General features: G+C 39.3%; 1 protein-coding gene across 1 annotated transcript; it reads right to left on the minus strand.

Annotated features, from left to right (window-relative positions):
• Positions 1–5,044: 5,044 nt before the first annotated feature.
• c13h6orf136 (chromosome 13 C6orf136 homolog) lies at positions 5,045–11,774 on the minus strand. The gene is made up of 5 exons (XM_034549164.1): positions 11,257–11,774; positions 9,926–10,014; positions 9,599–9,799; positions 9,342–9,411; positions 5,045–8,465 (listed from the first exon to the last, which is right to left on the minus strand). Exons 1-5 carry the CDS (start codon positions 11,485–11,487, stop codon positions 8,322–8,324), a joined length of 735 nt encoding a protein of 244 aa, XP_034405055.1. The 5' UTR covers positions 11,488–11,774; the 3' UTR covers positions 5,045–8,321.
• Positions 11,775–11,780: the final 6 nt, after the last annotated feature.

Raw genomic sequence — 11,780 nt, forward strand, 5'->3', positions numbered from 1 at the left:
GAGACACTTTCTTGAAGAAAATAAAGGAACTTTGTATTCTTTAGGAAAATCCACTTTTGGCCTGCTCCAAGGCTGAAACGTCTTTTAAGACCATAAAAACATGGAGATGCAGCTTTAAAGATTTAAAGTCATAAAACCATTATATATTCATTAAACTGTCAAGAAACGTGTAAGTCTTGTGTTCTGAGACACTTTCTTGAAGAAAATCAAGGAACTTTGTATTCTTTAGGAAAAATCATTTTTGGCCTGCTCCAAGGCTGAAACGTCTTTTAAGACCATAAAAACATGGAGATGCAGCTTTAAAGATTTAAAGTCATAAAACCATCATATATTCATGAAACTTGTAAGTCTTGTGTTCTGAGACACTTTCTTGAAGAAAATCAATGAACTTTGTATTCTTTAGGAAAAATCATTTTTGGACTCCTCCAAGGCTAAAACGTCTTTTAAGACCATAAAAACATGGAGATGCAGCTTTGTGTCAATAAACTAATGAAACCATCAGGTATTCATAGAAATGTCATGCAACTTGTAAATCTTGTGTTCTGAGACACGTTCTTGAAGAAAATCAAGGAACTTTGTATTCTTTAGGAAAATCCACTTTTGGCCTGCTCCAAGGCTGAAACGTCTTTTAAGACCATAAAAACATGGAGATGCAGCTTTAAAGATTTAAAGTCATAACACCATCATATATTCATGAAACTGTCAGGAAACTTGGAAGTCTTGTGTTCTGAGACACTTTCATGAAGAAAATCAAGGAACTTTGTATTCTTTAGGAAAAATCATTGTTGGCCTGCTCCAAGGCTGAAACGACTTTTAAGACCATAAAAACATGGAGATGCAGCTTTAAAGATTTAAAGTCATAAAACCATCATATATTCATGAAACTGTCATGAAACTTGTAAGTCTTGTGTTCTGAGACACTTTCTTGAAGAAAATCAAGGAACTTTGTATTCTTTAGGAAAAATCATTTTTGGCCTTCTCCAAGGCTTCATTAAACATCTTTTAAGACCATAAAAACATGGAAATGCAGCTTTGAGTAAGTAAAGTCATGAAACCATCAGGTATTCATGGAAATGTCATGCAACTTGTAAATCTTGTGTTCTTGAACACGTTCTTGAAGAAAATCAAGGAACTTTGTATTCTTTAGGAAAATCCACTTTTGGCCTGCTCCAAGGCTGAAACGTCTTTTAAGACCATACAAACATGGAGATGCAGCTTTAAAGATGTAAAGTCATAAAACCATTATATATTCATTACACTGTCATGAAACTTGTAAGTCTTGTGTTCTGAGACACTTTCATGAAGAAAATCAAGGAACTTTGTATTCTTTAGGAAAAATCATTTTTGGCCTGCTCCAAGGCTGAAACGTCTTTTAAGACCATAAAAACATGGAGATGCAGCTTTGAGTCAGTAAAGTCATAAAACCATCATATATTCATGAAACTGTCATGAAACTTGTAAGTCTTGTGTTCTGAGACACTTTCTTGAAGAAAATCAAGGAACTTTGTATTCTTTAGGAAAATCCACCTTGGCCTGCTCCAAGGCTGAAATGTCTTTTAAGACCATAAAAACATGGAGATGCAGCTTTAAAGATTTAAAATCATAAAACCATTATATATTCATTAAACTGTCATGAAACTTGTAAGTCTTGTGTTCTGAGACACTTTCATGAAGAAAATCAAGGAACTTTGTATTCTTTAGGAAAAATCATTGTTGGCCTGCTCCAAGGCTGAAACGACTTTTAAGACCATAAAAACATGGAGATGCAGCTTTAAAGATTTAAAGTCATAAAACCATCATATATTCATGAAACTGTCATGAAACTTGTAAGTCTTGTGTTCTGAGACACTTTCTTGAAGAAAATCAAGGAACTTTGTATTCTTTAGGAAAAATCATTTTTGGCCTTTTTCAAGGCTTCATTAAACATCTTTTAAGACCATAAAAACATGGAAATGCAGCTTTGAGTAAGTAAAGTCATGAAACCATCAGGTATTCATGGAAATGTCATGCAACTTGTAAATCTTGTGTTCTTGAACACGTTCTTGAAGAAAATCAAGGAACTTTGTATTCTTTAGGAAAAATCATTTTTGGCCTGCTCCAAGGCTGAAACGTCTTTTAAGACCATAAAAACATGGAGATGCAGCTTTGAGTCAGTAAAGTCATAAAACCATCATATATTCATGAAACTGTCATGAAACTTGTAAGTCTTGTGTTCTGAGACACTTTCTTGAAGAAAATAAAGGAACTTTGTATTCTTTAGGAAAATCCACTTTTGGCCTGCTCCAAGCCTGAAACGTCTTTTAAGACCATAAAACATGGAGATGCAGCTTTAAAGATTTAAAGTCATAAAACCATTATATATTCATTAAACTGTCGTGAAACTTGTAAGTCTTGTGTTCTGTGACACTTTCTTGAAGAAAATCAAGGAACTTTGTATTCTTTAGGAAAATCCACTTTTGGCCTGCTCCAAGGCTGAAACGTCTTTTAAGACCATAAAAACATGGAGATGCAGCTTTGAGTCAGTAAAGTCATGAAACCATCAGGTATTCATGGAAATGTCATGAAACTTGTAAGTCTTGTGTTCTGAGACACTTTCTTGAAGAAAATCAAGGAACTTTGTATTCTTTAGGAAAAATCATTTTTGGCCTGCTCCAAGGCTGAAACGTCTTTTAAGACCATAAAAACATGGAGATGCAGCTTTAAAGATTTAAAGTCATAAAACCATCATATATTCATGAAACTTGTAAGTCTTGTGTTCTGAGACACTTTCTTGAAGAAAATCAATGAACTTTGTATTCTTTAGGAAAAATCATTTTTGGACTCCTCCAAGGCTGAAACGTCTTTTAAGACCATAAAAACATGGAGATGCAGCTTTGTGTCAATAAACTAATGAAACCATCAGGTATTCATGGAAATGTCATGCAACTTGTAAATCTTGTGTTCTAGAACACGTTCTTGAAGAAAATCAAGGAACTTTGTATTCTTTAGGAAAATCCACTTTTGGCCTGCTCCAAGGCTGAAACGTCTTTTAAGACCATAAAAACATGGAGATGCAGCTTTAAAGATTTAAAGTCATAAAACCATTATATATTCATTAAACTGTCAAGAAACTTGTAAGTCTTGTGTTCTGAGACACGTTCTTGAAGAAAATCAAGGAACTTTGTATTCTTTAGGAAAATCCACCTTGGCCTGCTCCAAGGCTGGAATGTCTTTTAAGACCATAAAAACATGGAGATGCAGCTTTAAAGATTTAAAATCATAAAACCATTATATATTCATTAAACTGTCATGAAACTTGTAAGTCTTGTGTTCTGAGACACTTTCATGAAGAAAATCAAGGAACTTTGTATTCTTTAGGAAAAATCATTGTTGGCCTGCTCCAAGGCTGAAACGACTTTTAAGACCATAAAAACATGGAGATGCAGCTTTAAAGATTTAAACTAATGAAACCATCAGGTATTCATGGAAATGTCATGCAACTTGTAAATCTTGTGTTCTGAGACACGTTCTTGAAGAAGATCAAGGAACTTTAGGAAAATCCACTTTTGGCCTGCTCCAAGGCTGAAACGTCTTTTAAGACCATAAAAACATGGAGATGCAGCTTTAAAGATTTAAAGTCATAAAACCATCATATATTCATGAAACTTGTAAGTCTTGTGTTCTGAGACACTTTCTTGAAGAAAATCAATGAACTTTGTATTCTTTAGGAAAAATCATTTTTGGCCTCCTCCAAGGCTGAAACGTCTTTTAAGACCATAATAACATGGATATGCAGCTTTAAAGATTTAAAGTCATAAAACCATCATATATTCATGAAACTGTCATGAAACTTGTAAGTATTGTGTTCTGAGACACTTTCTTGAAGAAAATCAAAGAACTTTGTATTCTTTAGGAAAAATCATTTTTGGCCTGCTCCAAGGCTGAAACGTCTTTTAAGACCATAAAAACATGGAGATGCAGCTTTGAGTCAGTAAAGTCATGAAACCATCAGGTATTCATGGAAATGTCATGAAACTTGTAAGTCTTGTGTTCTGAGACACGTTCTTGAAGAAAATCAAGGAACTTTGTATTCTTTAGGAAAAATCATTTTTGGCCTGCTCCAAGGCTGAAACGTCTTTTAAGACCATAAAAACATGGAGATGCAGCTTTAAAGATTTAAAGTCATAAAACCATCATATATTCATGAAACTTGTAAGTCTTGTGTTCTGAGACACTTTCTTGAAGAAAATCAATGAACTTTGTATTCTTTAGGAAAAATCATTTTTGGCCTCCTCCAAGGCTGAAACGTCTTTTAAGACCATAAAAACATGGAGATGCAGTTTTAAAGATTTAAAATCATAAAACCATTATATATTCATTAAACTGTCATGAAACTTGTAAGTCTTGTGTTCTGAGACACTTTCTTGACGAAAATCAAGGAACATTGTATTCTTTAAGGAAATCCACTGTTGGACTCTGTACAGGCTAAAAAGTTGTTTCGGACCATAAAAAGAAGTAAATGTATTTTTTAAGCAGTTAAGTGATGAAAGCACCAGATATTCATGAAAATACAAAGAAACATGTAAGTCTTGTGTTCTGAGACACTTTCTTAAAGAAAATCAATGAACTTTGTATTCTTTAGGAAAAATCATTTTTGGCCTGCTCCAAGGCTGAAACGTCTTTTAAGACCATAAAAACATGGAGATGCAGCTTTAAAGATTTAAAGTCATAAAACCATCATATATTCATGAAACTGTCAAGAAACTTGTAAATCTTGTGTTCTGAGACACTTTCTTGAAGAAAATCAAGGAACTTTGTATTCTTTAGGAAAAATCATTTTTGGCCTGCTCCAAGGCTGAAACGTCTTTTAAGACCATAAAAACATGGAGATGCACCTTTGAGTCAGTAAAGTCATAAAACCATCATATATTCATGAAACTGTCATGAAACTTGTAAATCTTGTTTTCTGAGACACTTTCTTGAAGAAAATCAAGGAACTTTGTATTCTTTAGGAAAAATCATTTTTGGCCTGCTCCAAGGCTGAAACGTCTTTTAAGACCATAAAAACATGGAGATATTTATTTATATATACAGCGTTATTTTCGGATTGTTTGAGCACAGCCCTCTGCCCGTGTGTATTTGTGGCTCACCACTGCTCTCAGGTAACCCAACCTGCAGCTCATCATACGCCAGACACAGAATGAACACACCGAATGAACCTGGTTGCTAGGTTTTGATTAAGTCATGTGCACTGGTTTTAGCCGGGGATTACACAAAGGCTCTATGCTGATGCCAAGTGATTTCCTGAAGACAGCAAAATATGAAGACAAGATCAAATAAGACAGAGGGCTCTCCCATCCCCAGGACAATAAAGACCAGGACCCCCAGTTACTCGGACTCTCACCTCACCAGGACAATAAAGACCAAGAACCCCACTTAATGACTGACATCCCCAGGACCCCCACATCCCCAGGACAGTAACGAACACGACCCCCACTGACTAGGACTCTCAAGTCCCCAGTACAATAAAGACCAGGACCCCACTGATTCGAACTCTCACATACCCAGAACAATAAAGACCAGCATCCCCACTGACTCAGACTTTCACATCCCCAGGACAATAAAGACCAGGACCCCCAATGACTAGGAGTCTCACATACCCAGGACAATCAAGACCAGGACCCTCACTAACTGACTGACATCCCATGGACAATAAAAACCAGGACCCCCACTAACTGACTCTCAAGTCCCCAGGACAATAAAGACCAGGACCCCACTGACTTTGGCTCTCACCTCCCCAGGACATTGAAGAACAGGATAGCCACCAACTGACTCGGACTCAAGTACCCAGGAGAATAAAGACCAGGACCCCCAATGACTCAGAGTCTCACATCCCCAGGACTAAAAAGACCAGGACCCCCACTAACAGACTCTAACATCCACTAACTGACTCTCATATCCCCATAACAATAAAGACCAGGACCCCCACTAACAGACTCTGACATCCCCAGGACAATAAAGACCAGGACTCCCACTGACTCGGACCCTCACATCCCCAGGACAACAAAGACCAGGACCCCCACTGTCTGACTCACATCCCGAGGGCAATAAAGACCAGAACCCCCTCTGACTCTCACATCCCCAGGACAATAAAGACCAGGACCCCCACTGACTGACTTTCACATCCCCAGGACAATAAAGACCAGGACCCCACTGACTGACTTTCACATCCCCAGGACAATAAAGACCAGGACCCCACTGACTTTGGCTCTCACCTCCCCAGGACATTGAAGACCAGGAACCCCACTGACTCAGACTTTTACCTCCCCAGGACAATAAAGACTAGGATTCCCACTGACTCGGACCCTCACATCCTCAGGACAATAAAGACCAGGACCCCCACTAACAGACTCTAACATCCACTAACTGACTGACATCCCCAGGACAATGAAGACCAGGACCCCCACTAACAGACTCTAACATCCATTAACTGACTGACATCCCCAAGACAATGAAGACCAGGACCCCCACTGACTCGGACCCTCACATCCTCAGGACAATAAAGACCAGGACCCCCACTAACAGACTCTAACATCCACTAACTGACTGACATCCCCAGGACAATGAAAACCAGGACCCCAACTAACAGACTCTGACATCCCCAGGACAATAAAGACCAGGACCCCCACTGACTCTGACATCCCCAAGACAATAAAGACTAGGACCCCCGCTAACTGAATGACTTCCCCAGGACAATAGCAACCAGGACCTCCGTTAACTGACTGACATCCCCAGGACAATGAAGACCAGGACACCCACTGACTCGGACCCTCACATCCTCAGGACAATAAAGACCAGGACCCCCACTGACACGGACTGTCAGGTCCCCAGGCAATAAAGACCAGGACCCTTACTGACTGGGACTCTTACATCCCAAGGACAATAAAAACCAGGACCCCCACTGACTCGAACCCTCACATCCCCAGGATACTAAAGACCAGGATACCCACTGACTCGGACTCTCACCTCTCCAGGACAATAAAAATCAGGACCCCCACCGACTCTGACTTTCATATCCGCGGGACAATAAAGACCATGGCCCCCAATAACTGACTCGGACATCCCCAGGACAATGAAAGCCAGGAACCCCCGCTAACTGACTGACATCCCCAGGACAATAAAGACCAGGACCCCCACTAACAGACTCTGACATCCCCAGGACAATAAGACCAGCACCCCCACCGACTGACATTCATAAACGCAGAACAATAAAGACCAGGACCCCTACTGACTCGGACTCACATCCTCAGGAAGATAAAGACCAGGACAGCCACTAACTGACTCGCACCTCCCCAGGACAAAGACAAGGACCCCCAATAAGTCCCCAGGACAATAAAGACCATGAACCCCACTAACATACTCTGACATCCACAGGACAATAAAGACCAGGACCCCCACTAACTGACTCTCACATCCCCAGGACAATAAAGACCAGGACTATTTCTTTCAACAGCCTTGCACATCTTTTCTTATTAAAATACACTTGCCACTTTTATTTCATAATATAAACTTGTTCTAAAGTACTGTTATCGGCATGTTTACCATGTTTATTGTTTTGATTATTTTCATTGTTTTATTCTGTGTCTATGTTTATTGTTGTGCACCTTTCCACCAAGTAAAATTCCTTGTAAGTTCAACGTACCTGGCAATAAACACTTCTGATTCATTAGCTTGCTAACAGCTTGTCCCATTATCATTTAAAGGATCAACTGCACTGCCACACATATGGTGCTTCAATAATCCTTAGGTGTGCAGAAAACGGATGGTTTTAGCTGCCAACGGCATTTCTTTAGCGTTTTAGCCCTTGGTTACGATGGTTCAGATTGTTTGGTTGTCTCTATGAAAGATGTTTTGATGTTGGAAGAACATCTGCGTTGTATTCAGGTTAAATATGGAAAAAAGCTTAGGTTTACATCCTCAAATGTCAAATTGTTGCATCTGAAGAAAATTTTCTAAAAAAGGTATAAAAAAAGTCCTGGTTGTTATAGTCTATTTTTAACTTGTGTGTGTTTTTACAGCTGGCTGACTGGCAAAGATGACAGCCATGTAACTCATGGGTCCCAAAACCCAGTTCTATCTTCCAACGACATTTATCTATACACTTTTATTTAGTTCAAATTAGAAAAAGGCAAAGCAGTGTTAAGTCTTGACTTTGTATTTAAATCAGGGACAACACTGAGATTTTAGGATAGAGTTAACCCTCCATTTTAATGTGTTCCTATGTTGAGAGTCCCATGGACCTTGGACACACTGGCATTGTTCCTCTAATCGTGATCCCGGGGTCAGTTTCTGCTTTGCCTCAGAGAGGACAGGAGGAGGGGCAGCAGGTTGAGAGCCGGGCGGGGCTCCTGCACCCCTAGTGCCACCAGAGCCCCAGCCAAGAGAGAGGTAACTCTGGGCAGGACAGGGGGCTGATCCGGCATCACCTGCAACACAGAGGTCAATCAAACAGGAAGCTCAGAACGACATACAACGCAGCTGTCCAGCTTATCTTCTGTTTGACTTTATTAAGAAATTTCCCTCTGGGATGAATAAAGTATCTATCTATCCATCCATCTATCTTATTGATTGAAACACAAAATAAATAGCTTCATCGATAAAAGTGTTAATAAAAACAGAAGATGTGAACAAATCAATGTAACTTGATCTTCATCAAGAAAAATATTATAAAGTATTCGTCGTTTGTTTCATTTCAAGACTAAAATGTACATAAATAAAAGAATATTGACAACGAAAATGGTGAAATCTCAGTTATACGCCCTGATGAGTAAAGACGTCTTGCGTTTAGCCTTTCAAAAACAGCTTCTTCACTGCGTTTGCTCTCCCGCCCGCTACAGGATCACAAATGGAAGATAATGAGGATGCTTGTCTGCCTTAATTAACAACGCAGTTTAAAGTCCTTTTTATTGGATTCTTTACAGCCAAGATCCCTTCAACAAAATCCATTACAGTATGAAACCTGTCTGAGAAAACTTTGACAAAATCATTGACTAAAATTACAATTCAATTATAACCGAGTTCTACTCCATCTTGACTAAAATGTGACTTTATACCAACAATCATTTTAAAAAAAAGACTAAATTAAAAAATAAAAATTAACACTCCCCCCACCCCGGGGGAATTAATGGAGACCCAGCATTAATTAACTTAAAAAGCACAAATCGCTCTGTGCAGCGGGTAGACAGCGGCTCAAGTAGACCGTACTCCTCTATATCTCTACAATTGTTGAAACTTTCTGAAACAGACAATATGTGATGGGAGCCACTGCTTTGTAGCCCTTCAAACATTACACACCTGCTTACCTTTTCAACTTTATGACAGTGAATGAGTCCATCCTGTCCAATGTAAAAAGTAGAGAATGCATCATATGACCTATAACAGATGATATTTGGATTAAATTAGATTATAAACTAAAGTGACAAATAAAAAAGAAGTATATTGCATTTTAATAAGACAAAGGCTTTTAAAGCAGTGATGGAAACAAAATCCGCTTCATAGATTAGATCTAGTAACAGCTGTGCAACACCAGCAGCTCCAGTCTGGATGCACTGTGTGTTACCTGTACAGGTGAGACTTGTCTTTGCGATAGAAGCGCAGAAGCAGAGAGGATAAGGGAAGGCCCCTGATCCTCCAGCGAGCCTTAATGGTCCCGTCCTCCATGTGCTTAGTGAGCTTCAGCACCTCCAGTCGAGCTTTGGCGTAGTAACATAGACACAGGAGGCGCCACAGAGAGAGGGTGAGCTGGTACACCATACGGCCTCTGACCAACACACACAGCAACAGTAGGGTCACATAGCGTGCAAACTTCTACACATTACTTGATCAGAGCAGAACAGTGTCTGTAATAAGGTACCACCAATTGCCAAACCTGAATGAGCAGCAGTACCTGGTCTTGGTATTGATGAGCCCGTTGATGAATTCCATATCTTTCGAATACATCGTGTAATCATGGTTCTTCATAAAGAAACTTGGAAGCTGCAAAACAAGATTGAGGGATACTTTTACAACGAGTCACCACTTTGGTACTGTATGTACTACCACAGTCAGCTTGATAACAGATTGTGACTAGTGTATCATGAGCAGGTTTTCAGGAGGCATTCATTCATCTTTTATGGCAATGCCTTTGGCATACTATTCCCTTATACTTTATCTCTTTATGAAGTTATTCTGTGACTCAAACAGCACCATCACTGCTGAGAAGCAGAAGCTGTTTACCCTCCGACACAAAGATAAGTTTTGCCTCTTCCCTTCTGTAGCTGTCCTAAGGACATACATTATAGTGCATTGACAAATGCAAAGTGGGCGCACTTTCAGGGCATCTCAAAAACAAGACTGTTTTATTACAAGTATTGTGCTACATGCTGGGTATACTAGAATATGGAGCAACGAGTGTGGTGACTTTTTATACCTTCAGCGACAGCTGAGCCAATCACAGTGGATGGAGCATCACAAAATAAAAACACTTCGAGAAAAACATGTGAAATGCTTGCCGAAAAAGAAAGTAGAAAAGGAGGCAGAGATCGAATAGCTATCACAGAAGCCGGACCGAGACATAATCTTTACACATTTATGAATCACATTTACTTTATATATATTATTATTAAATTAAATTGTTAATTGTAGCTGCAGGGATTTAATGAAGTAAAAAGCTGAAGCTTTTCAGACCGTATAAAGCAGCTGTGGACAAGATACTGTAAATATCACCCATATTTATTCACAGATCAATTGACAACCGACAATGCTGTTTAGACATTAAACATGTTTTATGCTGAATTAAACAAGTTCATTTAACATTTTCATCATAAGTATTTATTTAGTTATTGTTGAGATTAACAGATTAGCAGTGGGTTAGGGTTAAAGACTGAGATGCCTGTTCTCAGAGCCATGCTCTTGTTGTAACAAATGTTTTCATTAAACTGATTCAAACAATCCTACAACAGTATAGTGAACAAAAAACATTTGTAGAACAAAAACTACAAATTAAACCTTGGATAGTGTTCATGCAATGCACTGCTCCCTACATAAATAAAAATAAACACAAAGAAAAAAGATTATTGACATTGGTATTGATAAAATCTTTTAAATGATGACACCTGTTACGCTACAGTAAACAGACCATGGCTTTGTTATGATGGACTTAATTATACAGGATGTTTGGGTTTAAAAGTCACAGTGGTCGGTGCAACTTTTACTTATCCAGACAGTGTGCACTCTTACCTCTATCCTCAGTCTTTCATACATCATGGCCAGTTTCTCCTCTTCCTCACTATGTCTCTCAGAACGGTCCCCCTCTGCTCTCTCTGCATGGCTACACAGAGAGGTGGATGGCAGCAGAGGCAACTCCAAAAGCTTGTTGTCAAGTTCAATATCCTGCCTGGATTTCAGCACGCTGCCAGCTACTGGCTCTGTGGCTGGGCAATGAAAACAATAAAACTGGGAACCATACATGAACGGTGCAGGACACCTCTCTGCTTCAAACAGGCTTCTGAAACAACCATGTTCTCTCTTCAAAGCATCAACACTGTTTCTTTTGAAGCCGTCAACACTGATGTCATCCTCTCTGCTGCCATCCACTGTGGTCAACAGGAAGGAGAACTCAGAGGACTTGAGGGGTCCAGGACTGAGGATCTCTCCTAGTTTATTGTGACCCAACAGAAGGATCTCTAACAGGGTGTGGAGGCCATCTGACTTGCCCTGTCGCACAAGCACACACACACTGAGAGACTCCCAGTCTTCCTCGT

The sequence above is a fragment of the Cyclopterus lumpus genome, chromosome 13 (genome assembly GCF_009769545.1).
Source record: "Cyclopterus lumpus isolate fCycLum1 chromosome 13, fCycLum1.pri, whole genome shotgun sequence".
Classification (NCBI taxonomy): Eukaryota; Metazoa; Chordata; class Actinopteri; order Perciformes; family Cyclopteridae; genus Cyclopterus; species Cyclopterus lumpus.